The sequence below is a fragment of the Eretmochelys imbricata genome, chromosome 1 (genome assembly GCF_965152235.1).
Source record: "Eretmochelys imbricata isolate rEreImb1 chromosome 1, rEreImb1.hap1, whole genome shotgun sequence".
In the NCBI taxonomy this organism is placed as follows: Eukaryota; Metazoa; Chordata; order Testudines; family Cheloniidae; genus Eretmochelys; species Eretmochelys imbricata.
This window is the reverse complement of record NC_135572.1, coordinates 153,053,384-153,072,384: the sequence shown is the minus strand read 5'-3', so window position 1 is coordinate 153,072,384 and position 19,001 is coordinate 153,053,384. Positions and strand designations below refer to the sequence as shown.

General features: G+C 39.9%; 2 protein-coding genes across 10 annotated transcripts in view; both read left to right on the top strand.

The window, feature by feature from the left end:
- LOC144257795 (uncharacterized) overlaps nucleotides 1-8,758 on the top strand; it is a 29,104-nt gene extending 20,346 nt beyond the window's left edge. The window contains exons 4-5 of the mRNA XM_077805946.1: nucleotides 6,191-6,328; nucleotides 8,708-8,758. Of these exons, the coding sequence (XP_077662072.1) occupies nucleotides 6,191-6,328; nucleotides 8,708-8,758 (189 nt within the window). The remainder of the gene's footprint in view (nucleotides 1-6,190; nucleotides 6,329-8,707) is intronic.
- LOC144265033 (X-linked retinitis pigmentosa GTPase regulator-like) overlaps nucleotides 1-18,769 on the top strand; it is a 103,823-nt gene extending 85,054 nt beyond the window's left edge. For 6 of the 9 annotated variants that reach the window (XM_077817200.1, XM_077817191.1, XM_077817217.1 and 3 more), the window contains 5 exons: nucleotides 8,842-9,018; nucleotides 9,274-9,294; nucleotides 9,496-9,535; nucleotides 13,608-13,711; nucleotides 18,278-18,769. In XM_077817200.1, coding sequence (XP_077673326.1) covers nucleotides 8,842-9,018; nucleotides 9,274-9,294; nucleotides 9,496-9,535; nucleotides 13,608-13,711; nucleotides 18,278-18,505 — 570 coding nt within the window. In that variant the 3' untranslated portion in view covers nucleotides 18,506-18,769. Of the gene's footprint in view, nucleotides 1-8,841; nucleotides 9,019-9,273; nucleotides 9,295-9,495; nucleotides 9,536-13,607; nucleotides 13,712-18,277 lie in introns of those variants that run through there. The other 3 variants (XM_077817175.1, XM_077817182.1, XM_077817227.1) reach the window with 3 other exon arrangements.
- Nucleotides 18,770-19,001: the final 232 nt, after the last annotated feature.

Here is a 19,001-nt window from a genome sequence, read left to right as displayed (position 1 = left end):
AGAGGTCTTCATTAATCTGCCTAAGGTTAAGCCTGCTGCAGCCTTCTTAGTAAAGGGCATAGTCATACCAGCCAAGGGAGTACTTCTGTCAAATCCACAGACAGGAGAATAAGATCATCACTCAGGCTAAATGTGGATACAGTAGCCTGAGAATATTGGCTGTAGTCTCTTATTGTGAAGGTCTGTGCTCAACTGGAAGGCCGTTGTAAGCGTGCATAAACATCCGCCCCACCCATCCCAACCTTTCCAAAACCCACCACAAAGAATGTGCTTTAAACTAGGCTTCCCTAGCAATTTTTTCAGTGCATGATGTCTCACCTGATTCTGACTTGCTGTATATTCAGAACTTCCAAAGATGTGTCTCAGGAACAACTGTGGCTCCACTTAATGAAATTGGAATTGTGTGCTAGCATCTAATATCCTTCCAAATATTTTGTTGGGAAGCTCTTTGGGAAGCACTGAGACGAAGCAGTCCCTGGGGCTTTAGAGAAGGGAAAAAGTCGCTCCTTTCTTCCAGTGAGACACTCTTCAAATTATTCTTTTTGTGGTACAAAGAGAAACAGTGACATGTAGGCCACTTTAGATCTCAGGTCTCTCAATGAGTTCATAAAGGAGTGTAATATTGTAGGTGGAAATACTGAAATCAATTATACATTATTTTCCCAAAACTTCAGAATATGAAAATAAACCTCCTGGAGAACTACTGGAGATACTTCAGCTTCTGCTATAAGAAATATTTTCAATAGAGTACTCCCTCTTTGGTTTGTAACTTCTACATGGGTATTCATAAATACCATATCATCCCTCCCTGCAAGTGAAAGGGATATCCTTGTCTGGACAGCCTTCTCATCATTACACAGAGCCCCGCAGCCATCACTGAAAGCCTTCAGAAACATTGATTTGCGCGAACAAGTGAAAGGACCAATTATGGCCTTTAGAAAACTCTAGTATCTAAGTTATTGTCAAAACAATAATCATTTCCAAAACAGTAGTTATTTCAAAAGAGGAGAGGGAGGAAGATTGTGTCTGATTTTCAAACGTGAGCACACGCTCTCCTCAGAAAAAATCTCTGACTTGGCTCCTGAGCTAGTTGGTCTCATATGTATATCCAGCACAATCCTTGTTTCAATTCCAGTGAGCAACTGCAGCAAATCAGTATATAGAGATCTTGGTACAGTTCAGTACTAGCATCTCTTGGTGAATTCATTCTTACTATTACTTAACAGCTGTGTGGTATTAGGTCCAGAGAAACATAGAAGCAAAGTATAGATACCAGACTCCATGTAGGGGGAACATATCTGGACACTTATGTGACTTTGAGGGTTGGGATGTGGCTCAAGGAGGTGACATGGAGCATCAAGCACCATCTCCATTTCCAGCTGATGATTCTTCAGAAACATAGCGTATATTTGCCTGCTAAGAAGGCAGAAAACCTTCAGCACTTCTGAGAAAAGTAGTCTAGTTCATATCCTATGCAGAAGCTGTTGCTCTACTCAAGATTCTACACCAAAAAGGAAAGTCATGGTCGATTGGCTCAGCAAGACAAGCTTAGAACCTTTCGGTGCATCACAGGCCATGTTGGAAGCCTATTGATGAACCTATTTCCATCCTAAAACCAAAAAAGGCACTAAATGAAGAAGAGACACTCAAAAGCAGAGGCTATGGTTCCTTTATCTCAGAGGAGTGAAGTTCTGGAACAGGTTTCATGACTGAGCTTGATAAGTTTATGGAGGGGATGGTATGATGAGACTGTCTATAATAGCATGTAGCTGATCTGTGACTGCTAGCAGCAAATATCTCCAGTGGCTGGTGATGGGACACTAGATGGGGAGGGCTCTTATTACAGATAATTCTTTCCCAGGTGTCTGGCTGGAGGGTCTTGCCCACATGCTCCGGGTCTAACTGATCACCATATTTGGGGTTGGAAAGGAATTTTCCCCCAGTTAGATTGGCAGAGACCCTTTGGGGTTTTTGCCTTCCTCTGCAGCATGGGGCACGGGTCACTTGCAGGTTTAAATTAGTGTAAATGGTGGATTCTCTGTAACTTGAAGTCTTTAAATCATGATTTGAGGACTTCAGTAACTCAGCCAGAGGTTAGGGGTCTGTTACAGAAGTGGATTGGTGAGGTTCAGTGGCCAGCAATGTGCAGGAGATTGGACTAGATAAATGATCGTGATGGTCCCTTCTGACCTTAAAGACTATGATCTATGAGTCTATGCCATCCCGACCCCATCCCATCCCCGCTACTGAGAGTAATGACTTTAAAGAAGTTTGTGAAGGAACAGACCTTGGTGATCATAATCACCTGCCCATTAACCTTCAGTTCTCGGTTTACAGACCTGATTTAGATGTAACTGGAATCTCTGCTCCAATTCCTAACACAGACAAAGCATAATGCAACAGGGACCTATCCTGTACCAATATCCAGCATTGCCTAACCCATCAACCCATTGTCTGGGAAGCTGAGAAGAAAGAATTACGGTCACTTATTCTAAGAAGGTGAATAAACACCCTCCTAGCCACTTGGAGGAAATTCTCAAAAGATGTCTATGTCTCACTTGAGGTTTAGATGTTGGGCTTATAAGGGATATACATCAGAGCAAAGTCAGCTGAAGCAAAGAATGTTCTGGTGTTTTTACAAGATAGTCTGATCATGGGGTTCAAGGCCAACACATTTTGGAAAGACAGGTCAATGACTGTGGGGACGTTGCACTGTAAGAAACCCGTGAGAATCTCTCATCACTGTCATATAACAGATCTCTGAGGGCCATTACTCTTATCAGTCCTCTGGCAATATGCAGATTCTGGTCTTGTTCTGAGAGCTACAAGTCCTAATAAAACCACTTTTCAGCTTCACAGTTGGTAGGTCTCTTCCTCTTCTCAATGAAAGTATTTTGCCTACTGCATTGCCACCTTCTTGTCCAAGGGGTTTTGGAGCTTGGCATGCTCTCAATGAAACCCATTACATGTTCTGCCAAAGGCAGCAGTTCTGTGAACTAACCAGGCATCCATCCCCAAGATTACACCAATCTTTCGCATTTAATAGGAAGTGGTATTGTTGCCTTTCTGATTTAATACAAACATCTTGAGGAAGTAGAAATTAATAAGTTAGAAGTGAACAGAGCCTACAGAGGAATAAAGATATAGATAGTAGAGGCATTCAAAGCATCAGGTACTGCTCCTCTCATTACTATGCAGTCTGAAAAAAGTAGCAATTTTGTGGGCAAAGAGATTACACATCTTCTGAGAAGGAGAGTTCATAAGTCTACTTCAGAGTCATCTGTTCACAATTTCTCCTACACTCTAGGCTTGACATCCTCACCCATGCTGATGCAGTGTTTGGTAGAAGGGTGTTACTGAACAGGATGCCCCACCAATCTTTAAGTTTCTTCTCAGTTCTGTCTGGGTAAATTGAATCCTCCCTTCCTCACTACAGATGATTTACTGCTTTTTGTGTCCTGTTGTGAAGAGTGTCTGACATGGAGGGGAGCAAGAAAGGGAAAGTTCTGTCTTACCTGTGAATTTTTGTCCTAGGACCCTTCATGGGAGATAGTACAATCCTCTGAGTGTGGGTCAGATTATGTCCAGGGTTGCACCCTCCTCCTCTCTGGCTATTGCTCACTTGTTAAGTAGTTTGAAAGGAAAGGGAGTTCCTCCAGGAAATCCCTCAATTTCATGTCAAGGCTGACATGTTGAGCCAAATAATAAATTTAAACTTTTACATAATTTAGTATTTGGAAGTTATGAGTCTGGAGAGTTCTTCCTGAGGGCTGGTCCTAAGCCTAGACTCAGAGCAAGGTCTGGTTTCCATGGAGACTGGGAACACCGCAGTGTGAAATCTGTCTGACATGGAGCGTCCTAGAATACAAATTCAGAGGTAAGACAGAATTTTCCCATTTGCGTGCTGAGGATCACACTGTGACACTCCCCAGGGGTGCCTAGGGTTTTGCGGCACCTCAGCACCACCTGCCCTTAGCATGAGGGTGTCTTGTCTGTGCCTGCTGTGGCTCAGCTCCCTGACCCACCAGCGTGTGGTAGCCTCTGCAGTGCTCTCTCTCTCTCTCTCTCTGGACAGGTTAGCGAAAGGCACACATCAAATCCCGAGCCCTCCGAGCCTTCCTGGTAGTGTCCAGCCCCTTGTCCACTGGACACTCACAGTATTACCTGGCCCACTGTTCCCAAAGGAACAGTATACAGTAGCTCATAAGATTCAACTCAACCACTTTGGTTAACACCACAGCACTTTGATATATTCAGTATGAAAACCAGGATAAGTTTATTGTCAAAGAACAAAGATTCAAGTGGTAGCGAGTAAGAATATTGGAAACAAACAGTTACATATAAAACAAAATCATAACATACTTCCTGGAAACTAACCTTAACTAACAGGTTTACCTCCTGTCTAACGAAGCTATCTCACCCGCAGTTACTATCCAACGTTTTCATCCAAGCTTATTTGAAGCCCCTCTTTCATTAAGAGAATATGCTGTCAGTTTATTTCCTAGATGAAGGATGATAGAGTGTCTTTTTTTGTACTTTAAAGAGAGTCCCAAAACCTTCAATGTGCACTTCAAGATAGGGTTCTGCCCCCAGCTGTTTGCTTCTTCTTGTTACTTGTCTTTCTTGAAGTTCTTACAATCTTCCATTAGCATTCTGTTCAGACTGGTGGGAGGGGACCCATTCTGAACTATACAATACTTAATTTACATGTAAACAGCTACCTAGATAAACTTTGCTTGTCTGGCAGCAAACTTGTTTTTCACCTTTGCTGGTGGCCAGTCGCTAGACGCAGAGTTTAAGAACATAATTTTCTGAGTGTGTAGATGCTTCCTTACACAACATCCGCACATGCATTTTGCAGTTATATTGGTGATCAGTGTGACACTGACTTTTATTTGAGACTTCACATGACGCACTTTGGTAAACTAGAATGTACATGCCAGACCCAAGAGATCCCTGTAACCCTTGTGCATCCTCTTGCTAGTTGGCATTAAGAGATTGGTGGGTCACACACACTTAATGCAGTATCTCCTGAGACATGCCCATTTTCCGCCTATGACCCACACTCCTTTTTGTTTAAACTTTGTGCTCTGAAGTCCAAGGGAGTAGGCCTATCAGGGCTTTAATCTTCTTTGCAGTTTGGAGAGGACTGGGTTTGTGGGATGAAATTTACCCTTGTGAAATGGACCAGCACAAGACCTATGAACCACTTAATTCCTCAAAATAGGACTAAAGTGGGACTTAAGTGCTGCATAGGCTATTTGCTGGCCCATTGCACAGTGGTGTATTTCACCCTTACTGATGTATAGATTTTTAAGGCCAAAAGGGACCATTATGACCGTCTAGTCGTACCTTCCACACAAGGCATGGAATTTCACCCATTAAGTTCTACATCAAGTCTATAACATCTGGCTGAGGTGGAGCATACCTTTTAGAAAGACATCCAGTCCTGTGCATATGTGTAATCTCCTCTCACATATGCACTGGAGTACAGTCACCTTATGCAATGTACAAGCACTTGCAGATCCAGGCCTGCATGTGTATCATACTAAAGGTAAATAACACAGCAATTTCACAGAACTGTGAGATGAAAACATTTCCAATTTTTTATCTGTAAATTCTTCCCCCTCAGAGCTGGCCTGAAAAAGACAGCTTTTGCTGAACACTTAGTATTTTTTCCATTGCTTTATAGATGCTTGAATAAATAATGATATAGAAATTAAGCTGGTGTGTAGGAGACTGTTATTTGTAACTTGATGATTAATGTGTTCCTCAGTAAAAACAAAAAATTCAGCAACAAAATCATACCCTTCTGAAACCTCTTGTCAGTCTTCTCATATTTGTTCCAAAAGCCAGCAGGCATGATCTTTGCTGGCAGCTTGTCAACATTCTCAAACTGATGACTGCCCACTATGTGGAATTCACAGTTGGCTCTCCATTTGCAATCTGCACAGCCTGCTTCCAGGAATCCTGACAATGATATGCGAGTTTGCAAGTCCCAATAGTAATATAAAATATTACTTGGGGTTGGTGCTGCTTTGAGCAGGGAGTCGGACTAGATGACCTCTTGAGGTCTTTTCCAACCCTAATCTTCTGTGATTCTATTATTCTATTGAAAAGTAGGCAAAACAAAATATTGCATCTGTGATTGCATCTGGGTTGCTTGTGATTCCTTTTTTCTTTTTTCAAGGTTGTGTATGAGGATGTTTTTTCATTGCCTGCTATGAAGACTCTTCTTATAGAACTAAATGAAACTTCAGTGAAATCGGTTGGAGGGAGCAAATGGGGAGGGAATCTCAGTGAAGGCAACACTGCAGATTTTATGTTGGTAATGGGGCTTGCCCCCAGCAGAGTGAGCTGCAGTGCCCGTTACAAATTTCATAGATCCCCAAAGGTCAGGGCCATCCACATCAGCAGAAGCTCCCCTGCATTTCCTGTCTTCCTCGTAGTACGCTTACAATACTGCTGTATTACTAAGGATTCTTCCTAGTCATGACTGCCCATGACCACTGCTTAAATTTCATTCCCCAACAGAGATGGGGCTCAGTAGGAAAATTAATATACTCCCAAGCTGCATTTCCCTTTCCAGCTAATCTCCGTGGGGTCAGTGTGGGGATGATGTGTGTCCATATGGTCCAGCCTCCACCCTATACTCACTCCCTGCCCAGAAGGCAAAGTGCCATCTGCAGGTTCTAGAGAGTGAGGGGGTTGCTGCTACAGAAGTGACTCCTGCATCTCCCACCCCCTTGATGTGAAAGTGGGGAAATCCAAGTATGGATCATAGGGGTACAGTCTAGGCCTTAGACATGAAGCTGACAAAATCTGTCAGGTCATGAACACCACCACTCTAAAAAAGGTGGAATTATGCTGCTGAAAACTTACATTTTCTCTAAAAAAAAAAAGGAGTACTTGTGGCACCTTAGAGACTAAACAATTTATTTGAGCATGAGCTTTTGTGAGCTACATGAGCTCACAAAAGCTCATGCTCAAATAAATTGGTTAGTCTCTAAGGTGCCACAAGTACTTCTTTTCTTTTTGCGAATACAGACTAACACGGCTGTTACTCTGAAACCGTACATTTTCTCTGCTTTGAAATAATGAAACACGCAGTTAGATAACATAAACTTAGCATATTCAAGCTCAGGATTTTATCATTGTTTAAAGGGAGCTGGCCTGATTCTGCCCTTAGATATATATGCATGCATTGACTTAAGTGCAAGCTGCCTGTGTGTACGGAAGGCAGTGTTTTCAGCCTGGGGACAAGTCTCTGCGGGTGGGAGAGCACTAGACTAGTCCATGAAAAGTGGAGCAGAGGAAAGCAGTGGAAGTATGGAAAGCTGCATGAAGTTGGATCCACTCTGATTGCTCTCTGCAAACATGCTGATGTGGGAAAAGTGGTGGGCAGCTTCCTGAAATCTACCTACCCTTCCTGCTCCTGCAGCAGCCTCAAATACACCTGTTCATAAGAGCAACTCATCCAGGAAGGAGCTCATCAGCTTAGGCATTTGTGTCCACATTCATGATATACAGCATGGCTGCAAGATCCTGTGCCCCGGCCCCACAGAACCACCAATGAATGGCCTTTGCCCTGAGCAGCAAGTATCCTGAATGGGCACAGTAAGCAACTATGAGAGTGTAGCCAAAAAGGAGAGGAGGAAAAAACCAGAGAGAATGGACAGAAAATAGGAGAGACACAGCAACTATGCCTGAGCATGAAGTGAGAGGCTACCAGGTAAGGAGTGCCCATCCACCAACAAATCAAAACAGGGCATCAAAAAAAAAAAAAAAAAGGCTGGGAACCACTGATTTGAGTTACAACTGGGATCGTTGTGTTATGTTCAATAGCTCAGTGAATGTTTCTGTGAAATGTTAGTTGGAACATCTAAATGTATTTTAACAACGATAGTTAAACAACCACACAGTGCAAGGATGTAATATCGTCTATGTTTTCTGGTGAAATGATCAACTGAGAGCAGAGCTCCACTGCTTTGTCATTAGAAATCCAAGCTAGAATTTTAGATTAGGCTGTTATATGTTCATCGTAGATTTGCAATAGGAGAAAGAATGTTTCTGTTTTTAAAAAAAGTTACATTTCATGTTACCAAAACTGTATAACTAGCACAGCAAAGGTGATTGGACTAAGTGATGTCATGTAAATCATACAAATTACTCGTTGCTTTCTTAGTAACAGTTTTCACAGAGACATGTTCTTTGATGTAAATTAGTTTTTCATAATACCCCATGGTTATCATAAAAACAAAACAGTATCTGTAGAAAAGCCTAGATATATTGAGGTGCTATACTGGATTGAGCTCAAACATGCTGTGAATGATAGCGTCTAAAGGGAATCAGAGCATTCCATTTGCTGTGACTTTAGTATTTGAATCAACTCTTTGAAAAATAGACCTGATATTTAACGGGTTCCTTCTGTTAAAGTGTTGGAAGCATTATCGATTTCATTATTCACACAGATATCAAATAAAAAGAATTATCCAGGATTTCCAAAAAAGCATTCGCATTCGTTGTTTTTCTGTTGTAAGGGGACATCTTCGTCAGAAAAAGGCTATTACTGGCCACAGCTCCAGAATTAAGGCTGAGTTGAGTTTTGTACTTAAAACAGACATTAAAATAAGACTCCAAGGTCAGAGCCTAAATAAGGACTCATAATACTCTGAAATAAAATGCTTTTGTCTTTTCCTATTTTCAGCTGCCTGTGAAGGGAACATGGGCCAGGGTACCTGAATCCATTCCAATATGAGGTATAGGGCTGTTGTAGAGTACTGGTTACTATTGCTGCAGAACACAGTTTTTAAAAAAATTATTTTTTCCATTTTGTCACAGGATCAAAAAACTTCTGAAGATGAAGAGACTGACGAAGAAGAAGAAGAAGAAGAAATAACAGACAAAGAAGAGGAGGAGGAGGAGGGAGGGAGCAGTGATGATGGGAAAGTGCATGAAAAGGAGGAACGTGACAGTAAAACACCTGAGGGAGAAAGAAGCAATAACACCACTACAGAGGTAAACCATGCACTTCTTTTAAATTGTTTACTGTGAAGGAATTAGCTGTATAATTCCTTATAACATGCATGCTGTTAAATACCTGTGCTCAGCATTGAAAACTTACCCCTATGTTTGAGTCCAAATTAGTTTTTCATTCGTATGTGGTTTTAATAGCAATAGGAGTGCAGTTATAATTCAGTTATTTTATTTTGTAGCCAAAAGAAATATTCTGGAATGCTTTGTCTAAATAAATATATTTCCTATTTTTTTAAGATTAGCTGCTTAGATGAACAGGTATGTTATTTTTTTATCTTATTTCATCTTTTACCAATAAAGTAATACCTACAGTTGTACTATATTTTTTCAGGAATTATACTAATAATGCAATATTTTAAAAAAATACAATGAATTTCACATGCTGCAGTTAAATATAGTTTTTTTAAAGGGTTTGAAAGTATAGTATAAAGATTTCATTATTTTATTTATTATTTATAGGAAGAGAAGACCACCCAAGAAGAGAAAATACTTCAGCAAGGTACAGGAACCTTCCATTCAGAATCTAACCATTACAGCACTTCTAAATACAAACTACATATTTTACCTGGCAACATTTATATATGTATCTAGGTTATATAAATGTTAAATGAGGCAGACACTTTGTAAGACACACAAAGCAATGTTCTAAAGCTAGCAACACAGCAAAGTTACCAATTTTATTTGCCTCCAAGAAAGAAATCTTTTCTTCACAAGATATTTTCGGGGGTGTAGTAGGGGAAGCTTATCATAGTGGCATGCTCCTTGCAGGAATATTCTGTATTTTTTTACATGCTTGTTGCCACAGGCAAACCATTAAAGGAGAAATCATCGAAGTTCTAGTTCACAGATGACAAACTAATTGTAAAGGCCGGTATCTGTGCTGACTGTTTGGCATAGGGAACTCGTTTTGCCAGGTGTTTCCTTGCCTCACCTTGTGGGGATCCTGTGTCAGACAGACAGATATCTTCTCCCCACCCCCTTAGTTGACTATATACTTTTGAGGGGAGGGAGCACTAGAGAGCTTTGCCCCCTTCCTTTTTCAGATGTCCTTCTAGTAATTATTATGCATGAAACTGTATGGGGAATACTCAGAAACAAAGGATGAAATGAAATCTATATGGTTATGAAAACTGTAGGGTCTGATTAGCTGCCTGCCTTCATTACCATACTAGGGGGAAAGACAGGCTGCCAGTCGTGGATTAATTAAAATGTGATTTCAAAATTCTTGAAAAGATTATGGGTAACATTTTCAAAAGCACCTGAATGACCTAGGAACCTAAGTTCCACTTTCAAGAGTGAGTTAGGAGCATAAGTCTGAGATTTAGATTTCTAAGAGTCTAAGTTACTTTTGAAGATTGGACTTAGGCTCCTAAAATACTCAGGGTAAAATTTTTCAAAAGTTTCTGTATGCTTTTGCACTCATACGTCTAGCATACCATCAGTTTCCGTATCTGAGGAGAGTTATTCCACTCCTATTGTCTGCTGAAATAGTAACTGAACACTGCCAATTTTAAATCTGCAAGAGAGACATTATTGAAGCCAAATCTATTAGTTGTGCAGTGTCCTGGGCCAACTACAGGGAACTGATTGCAGAGATAACAGGGTTAGGACTGGGGGTTTGCTGCATTGTTGTAATAGTTCAGCTTGAAAAAAGGAACAGGGGGGAAATCACAGTTCCAGTCAACTTTGCCCATTTTCCTCTGGGAATTCTGGGAAATTCCACCTGCAGTGGTGCCCACCTCCACTTTACAATAGTGGTGAAGAGAGAGTCCATGAGTATAATGTGACAGGTTCCCCGAGGTGCAACCTGGAAGTGGGGTACTGCTGAGCTCTCTCTCTTACCAACGTGGGCTCCCTCTCACACTGTGATTATGTGACAAGCTGCAAACCCCTCCAGGTCCTGCACTCACACAAACATTCACAGGTAGGGACACACACAGGTGACTTACATTAATGCTTTCACCGGCCACTCACAATAGAGTGGCTCCAGCTAATTCCCCCCAGCTCCCCAGCCTAGGATGCCAGAATTGTACCATCTTGCCCTGGTCAGAAGCCTGACCAGTGTAAGTTTATTACCCAGTCCCTCAATGTGGAGAGGACAACACACCTATTCCCGAGCAGATTTCCCTTACACTTCAAACAACACACTGTTTAGGTAAAAAACTATAAAACAGATTTATTAACCACAGAAAGATAGATTTTTTGTGATTATAAGTAATAGCGTACAGATCAAAGTTGGTTACCTAAGAAATAAAACAAATTCGCAATCTGAGTTCTGTTAACTAGACAGGATTTGAATCAAGCACTGTCTCACCCCGATAGTACAAGCAGTTTACAGATCTTCCATACACAGGTTGGAACGCCTTTCCAGCCTGGGACAATCCTCCCCCATTCAAAGTCTTTTTCCTCCTGAGCCGCTTCCAGGTGTTGAGTTGTGGGGGAATGAGGCCAAATGATGATGTCACTTCCCCCTTTTATAGCTTCTTTCAGCTTGCTGGAAAGATCCTTTGCTGTGATGGGAGTCAAACAGCCTCCATTGTGTATATGCTATCTCAGAGAGGTTTCCATTGTATAGTTCCTGGGGTAATCCTTAGTAGTGTGTATATTCCCCTTAATGGGCCATCAACACTATCTGGCTTCTTCATTGTTGTACCTGAAAGGCTGCTTTTGGGTGTTCCCAACCTCACAACATATTTCAGAAACACATACATAGTAAGCTTCACATAAAATGAGAGCACATACAATGCAACAGGATATTAATGCTCAACAGATCAAGACTTTTAAAATGTACCCCACAAGGCATACTGTGTACAAAACACATCATAATTATATCACCATGGTAGATGTGGGGGTGCCAGGGTGTTGCTTTGGGGTACAGATGTCCCTGGTTCAGAGTAACCCTATCCTTCCCTATTCATACACAGTGGACAAGGATAAAATAAAATATCAACTAAAGCACAATACCTTGTGTGGAGGGATACTTCTGTCCTGATTGCTTAGCTTCATATTTGAATCACCAGGCTCCCCTTCCAGCTGATTCTCAGGCTCCAGGACACTCCTTTAAGTTCTTGGAGAGTGAGCTGTTCTCACCTTCCTGGCTGACATTAATGAACCAAGAAACTGACTAAATTGGTATACCTAATCAGGTGAAATCCTAGCCCCATTATAGTCAATGGCAAAACTCCCACTGACTTCGGCGGGACCAGGATTTCACCCTCAGTCTTCAAGAAAGGGGCAGACAATGCTGCAGCATTCCACATGCACTTTTCCTGCACCTTATTGTTCCAGACCACCCACCCCTTCATCACCAGTGCTAATGCCCTAGCACTGTGTGGCATTTTCCCCGAAGGCCAATTCATAAGCCTTTTCACCACTTGGATGTAACTCACTGTAAGTAGGAATCTGTTTCCTACCACCACTACTGAAAGGGATAACCATCTTAGATGAAATATAGAATTGTTGGACAGTATGCAGCAACATTGATATAGTAAGCCTAAAGCATTTTTACAGGTTTGAGAACATCAGGGAAGATTATGCTGTCCTTTGGAAAGATACTGGAATGTACATGTTGGAATGAAAAAAATCGAGCCTTTTTTTTTTCTTCAACTTCTGGAATAAAAAATGATTACTGCCTTTATGGAAATCAGTGATGCATCATAAAGTAACACATCACTCCATCTAATTACAAAGAAGCTAGGGCATCTCACTCCAATATTGCGCTGCAATTAGGTAACCCAGAACAGATCTTTAAATATTTTTCCAACCCCCAATAAATCTGGGGTTCTTTGATTCTAGGAGGGGGATTTATATCATTAAAGCTAACACTAGAGGGCAACTTGGACGTATGAAAATTGAGATGAATTCTGTCCCTTTCTGTATTGTTGCTACAGAACAAAGACTTGTGCTGAAATACAACTCTTGCACTAGGAGTCACTCTCTGCTGGTTAAGATACGTTTTCTAAATTCATGTGCAATATACTCTGTCTTCTGTTAACCATATGCAGTTGTAGGTGGATTAGTCAAAATAGTTTACATATTTGCCAGTGCCCTCAGTATTAATTCTGCTTTTGAAAATCAAACATCTGGGGTATGGTAAACAGATATAAATAGAAATGAGAAAAATAAAACCAGAATTGTTCAGGTTTGGCTGGTTTCAGAGTAACAGCCGTGTTAGTCTGTATTCGCAAAAAGAAAAGGAGTACTTGTGGCACCTTAGAGACTAACCAATTTATTTGAGCATGAGCTTTCGTGAGCTACAGCTCACTTCATCAGATGCATACCGTGGAAACTGCAGCAGACTTTATATATACACAGAGAATATGAAACAATACCTCCTCCCACCCCACTGTCCTGCTGGTAATAGCTTATCTAAAGTAATCTTCAGGTTAGGCCATTTCCAGCACAAATCCAGGTTTGGCTGGGTATCAAGTGGAACTGAATATTTTATTCTGTCTGTTCCATTTTAGATGCAGCACTAATTTGTGTGTCTGAGTGTTAAAAATAATTAAAAGCACAGGTTTCTTTTTGCAGTTGTGAAAAAAAGTTCAATGTAATGTCTTGTGTTGTTTTAGAAAGAGAAAATACCGACACTCATCCTGAGAACAGTTCTTTAGGGGCAATTTCGGAAAATAGTACTGACAGAATATCTGGAGGAATACTTGGAAGGACTAAAAAGGTAAACCACCTGAGTTTTCAGTTCTGTGTAATTTGACTAATAATAAAATAATAATAATAATGGTGAGCACTTACTGAAATTTTTGATCCTTGTCCACACAAGTGAGCCTCATCATCATAGCTGACTGAAAAGCCCCAGTGAACATCCCTTTGTATGTGCCGGCTACTGTTGAAGAGTATCCATTATTGTGGATCATTCTTGGAATTTCAGAAGGCCTGAGAACCTTACTCACATTCAACAGTAACTTATTGCACGAGTGATTCCATTGACTCCAATATGCAGATAGAGAGGATAAGACATCATGTGAAAGCATTATGAGCCACAGCCCCATAATGGAAGAGTTGAGACATAGTCAGGGGAAATATCCAGACTTGGACCACTGATGGCAGGCTTATCTCTTAAGTATCCTACATTTGCTGTACATCTCACTTGTTCGGATATTTCCATTTTTGTGTCATACCATCTTGTCATGTTTCTATATGTCCCACAGTGTAGCAGTGGTTTATGCTGCTTTTACACCAGGTTTCTCTTCTTCCTCTGGTTATTCCCTACTGTGCCCATATTTTTAGTAGAGCAAGGAGTGAACCAGAGGCTAATCAGAGGAAGAGAGGACCTGATGGCATGTGAACAGCCTTAGGAATACTCAGGGTGGAGGTGGGGGTTCAGCACAGTATGACTGGTGAAGAGCTTCTGGGTATGTCTACACAGCTTGCAGCAGTGAGGCTCCCAGCCCAGGTTCGATAGATTTGGACTCACAGGGCTCGTGCTACTGTGCTAAAAACAGCTGTGTGGACTGTGCTTGAGGTTGCGGCTTAGGCTGGATCTTGAGCTCTGAAGCCTACGGAGGGGCCCATGCTCCAGCCCAAGGCACAATTTCAAAGGGCTGTCTACACAGTAGCATAAGCCGGAGTGTATGGACCCCAGGCTAGGACTCTGACTGCCCCGGGCTGTGTAGACACACTCTGTAGGGGAAAGGGACCAAAGAAGGAAGACAAACCTGGTTTGGAAGATGTAGAGAGACTACTGAACCCCATTTCCAGGGCCTGTGTCCTATTTGCAGTATTGGGAATGTAAAGAACTCTGAGAAGAAGTAGCCAATGCATTTGACATACAGGACCTATTGCTATGGAAACACCCAGGTGAAATCCTGACCCCACTGAACTCAAATGATGGCAAAACTCCCATTGACTTAAATGGAGCCAGGATTTTATCCCCCATGTTCAAAAATCTCCTCCAAAGCAGAAGACTGTAGAAAACAAGATAATATTAAAACCCAGAAATCACATAATAAAAAACAGGTACAAAGAAGCATTCCATTAAAATTTTATTTGAATATATGTTGCTTTGCTCCAAGAAACCCACAAAGTCTCACCTCCTTTCCCAACCCCTGGAGGTTTGAGTTTTGGGGTATACGTCAGATACGGTGGGGGAGAAGTATTGTGAAGTTGAAAACAATTCTGTGCCAGTAAAAGAAGGTTAAGTGGTGAATTTATTACTGGAATCTTTTTGTCAGACATCTTAGTGTAAAAATACTTATAGATACAACGTACTGTACGTTTTAAAAGAAGTTTTCTAGGGCTATGTTGCTCTCCGATTGAAGCTTAAAATAGGCTATTCTCTAAACTAAAATGAATGCAGATAATATGAATAACAACAGAATAGAACACTGTCAAAAGGTGAGTATCACCTGCTTGAAAAGTAAACATTTTACTCCAACCCCAGATTTTTAAATAACGATCTGTCTTTTCCAAAGTATTTTAGGCAGTTCCTAAAGAACATGCATATGAACTCTGAACCCTCTGACACACACAATTCTCCATATCCTGGCAAAAAAGCAAAAAGGAAGTAGTGTTGTTTCATCAATTTCAACAGCTAGTTTAAATCAGATACACAATTGTTTTCTTGTATAACTGACAATGAATAAATTAGAGAACTTGTCTGGGATTTTTAGATTAAAAATTTTTTTATAGTCCAGATGACGAGACTGATCCTGCAAACTTACTTACATGAATACTCGTATTGACTTGAATGAGACTGTTCTTTGCATAATTAAGAGCTAATATTTTTCAGGGTTTGCAGGGTCTACCACAGATTTAGGATCTGATTCAACTCCTGTTAAAGTCATTGTAAGTCTTTCTGAAAACTTCAGTGAAAGTTGGATCAGGCCTATAATTCTTATTTGATCTTATACAGTGTACCTCAAAGAAGGAAATAATTCACCATTTTGAGTTTTACTGAGCTGAAAACATACAGAGTTGATGTCCATGGAGTTCTTTACAGGGCTGCAGGTGACCACCTTACATGGAGCCCCTTGAAGGGTTGGAACTCAAATGCTCAGTCATTCAAGGTACTGAGCACTCTGTCCCCAATCCAGCAAAGCATTTAAACACACGCTTAATTTTAAGCACATGAGTAGTCCCATTAACGTCAAAGTCTGTTGTCATTGACTTCATTAGAACTACACACATACTTAAAATTAAGCATGTAACTAAATGGTTTGCCTTTGTTCATGAACTACGTTTCCAGGATCTGGCTTTAAATTCTTAATAGGGCTATCAAGCGATTAAAAAAATTAATCACGATTAATCGTGCGATTAATCACACTGTTAATAATAGAATACCATTTATTTAAATAGTTTTGGATGTTTTCTACATTTTCAAATATATTGATTTCAATTACAACACAGAATGCAAAGGTAGTACTCACTTTATATTTATTTTTATTACCAGTATTTGCACTGTAGAAAACAAAATAAATAGTATTTTTCAGTTCACCTAATACAAGTACTGTAGTGCAGTCTCTTTATAATGAAAGGTGAACATACAAATATAGAATTATGTACAAAAAACCTGGATTCAAAAATAAAACAGTGTAAAACTTTAGATCCTACAAGTCAACACATTCCTACTTCTTGTTCAGCCAATCGCTCAGACAAATAAGTTTGTTTACAGTTGCAGGAGATAATGCTGCCCGCTTCTTGTTTACAATGTCACCTGAAAGTGAGAAACAGGCATTCGCATGCTGTTGTAGCTGGTGTTGCAAAATATTTACGTGCCAGTTGCACAAAAGATTCATACGCCCCTTATGCCTCAACCACCATTCCAGAGGACTTGCATCCATGCTGATGACACGTTCTGATCAATAATGATCCAAAGCAGTGTGGACCAACGCATGTTCATTTTCATCATCTGAGTCAGATGCCACCAGCAGAAGGTTGCTTTTCTTTATTATGTTTTGGGTTCTGTAGTTTTGGTATCAGAGTGTTGCTCTTTTAAGACTTCTGAAAGCATGTTCCACACCTCATCCCTCTCATATTTTAGAAGGCACTTCAGATTCTTAAACCTTGGTTCGAGTGCTGTAGCTATCTTTAGAAATCTCAAATGGTACCTTCTTTGCATGTTGTTAAATCTGCAGTGAAAATGTTCTTAAAATGAACAGCATGTGCTGGGTCATCATCCGAGGCTGCTATAACATGAAATATATGGCAGAATGCAGGTAAAACAGAGCAGGAGACATACAATTCTCCCCCAAGGAGTTCAGTCACAATTTAACTAAGGCATTATTTTTTAACGAGCATCATCAGCATGGTAGCATGTCCTCTGGAATGGTGACCGACGTGTGAAGGGGCAAACAAATGTTTAGCGTACTGGCACATAAATACCTTGCAATGCTGGCTAGAAAAGTGCCATGCGAATGCCTGTTCTCACTTTCAGGTGACATTGTAAATAAGCGGGCAGCATTATCACCCGTAAAGGTAAACAAACTTGTTTTTCTTAGCAATTGACTGAACAAGAAGTAGGACTGAGTGGACTTGTAAGATCTAAAGTTTTACATTGTTTTGTTCTTGAGTGCAGTTATGTAACAAAAAAAATCTATATTTATAAGTTGCACTTTCACGATTAAGAGATTGCACAAGAGTACTTGTATGAGGTGAATTGAAAAATACTATTTCTTTTATCATTTTTACAGAGCTAATATTTATAATAAAAAAATAAAAATAAAGTGAGCACTGTACACTTTGTAGTCTGTGTTGTAATTGAAATCAATATATTTGAAAATGTAGAAAAACATCCAAAAATATTTAATAAATTTCAATTGTTTAACAGTGTGATTAAAACTGTGATTGATCGCAGTTTTTTTATTGCAATTAATTTTTTGAGCCCTAATGCTAAAATTGAAAAAAATATTACAAATTTAACTTATTTTTCATCATTTACACTGTTTGTTTACTTCTTGCAATTTGCTGAGTTTGGTCTGTGTAAACAAACTTGTGTTATTCATCAGTGTATGCTCAGTTTCACTTTCTCGTTCTTACACACACGGGCAAAACTTGCAATATTTGGGTTACAAATACTGCAAAGAAATGTTATCCATTTAACATTTTTAAAAGATTGTTGAAACATTTACGTTTAGGAAAGGTGGGGTTTTTGTTTGTTTTACCAAACATAATTGTGTGGCCTAAGTTCATTTGAGAGTGTAACTTTTAACTTGTGTGCAGGCTTTTTTGTACATCTTGAAAATCACTATTAATTGTCGAGGGGGTAATATATCATCTTTTATTTTAGTTTTCTTTGTTTAAGCGAAAGTCATTGACAAGTCAGAAAAATGTACATAACAGCAATGAAGGTAAATCTGAAAAGCCACTCCAAAGTGAAAAGGATAAAGAAAAGGAAGCAGATTTATCTGGCGATGACAGGAAAGATGAAAACCAAAATCACACGAGGAAGAATCCTAAGGAAACCACAACTAACCAGGGCAGAAAGACCAAGTCCTCTACTTGTATAATACTGTAATGCTGTCAGAATATATATTTGACAGGCTGCAAGCACATGTTGCAATTTATACTTGAAAACAATTATGACTTCTTATTGTTACTGATGACAGATTTAAAAAAAATAATTAAGTTGTTTGCCTTGGTTTTGGACTTGAAGACCATGGTTTTCGTATTTATTTCTATTGATAATTTTAGTAATTGAAACTGATAAGCTTATCAGAGTGTTACTGAAGTGTTGTGGCCTTAACTGTTCAGTGTTGTAATAAAAATATATTTTTGTATGTGAAAAGTTGGATTCAGGCATTTTAATAATTTTTGCTAAATAATTGTATCCTAAGCTTGTATCTACATGGTACCACTTACCGTCTGATGTGGTGCAAAGCTGTAAATAGCTACTGTAGTGTATTATTTAATTCAACAAAATATCTAGGAATGTTTAGAAATTAACATTAAGGGTATTGAGCCACTTAGAATCATCTGTCTTGTTCCATTTTGAAATAGAAAAATAGCAATAA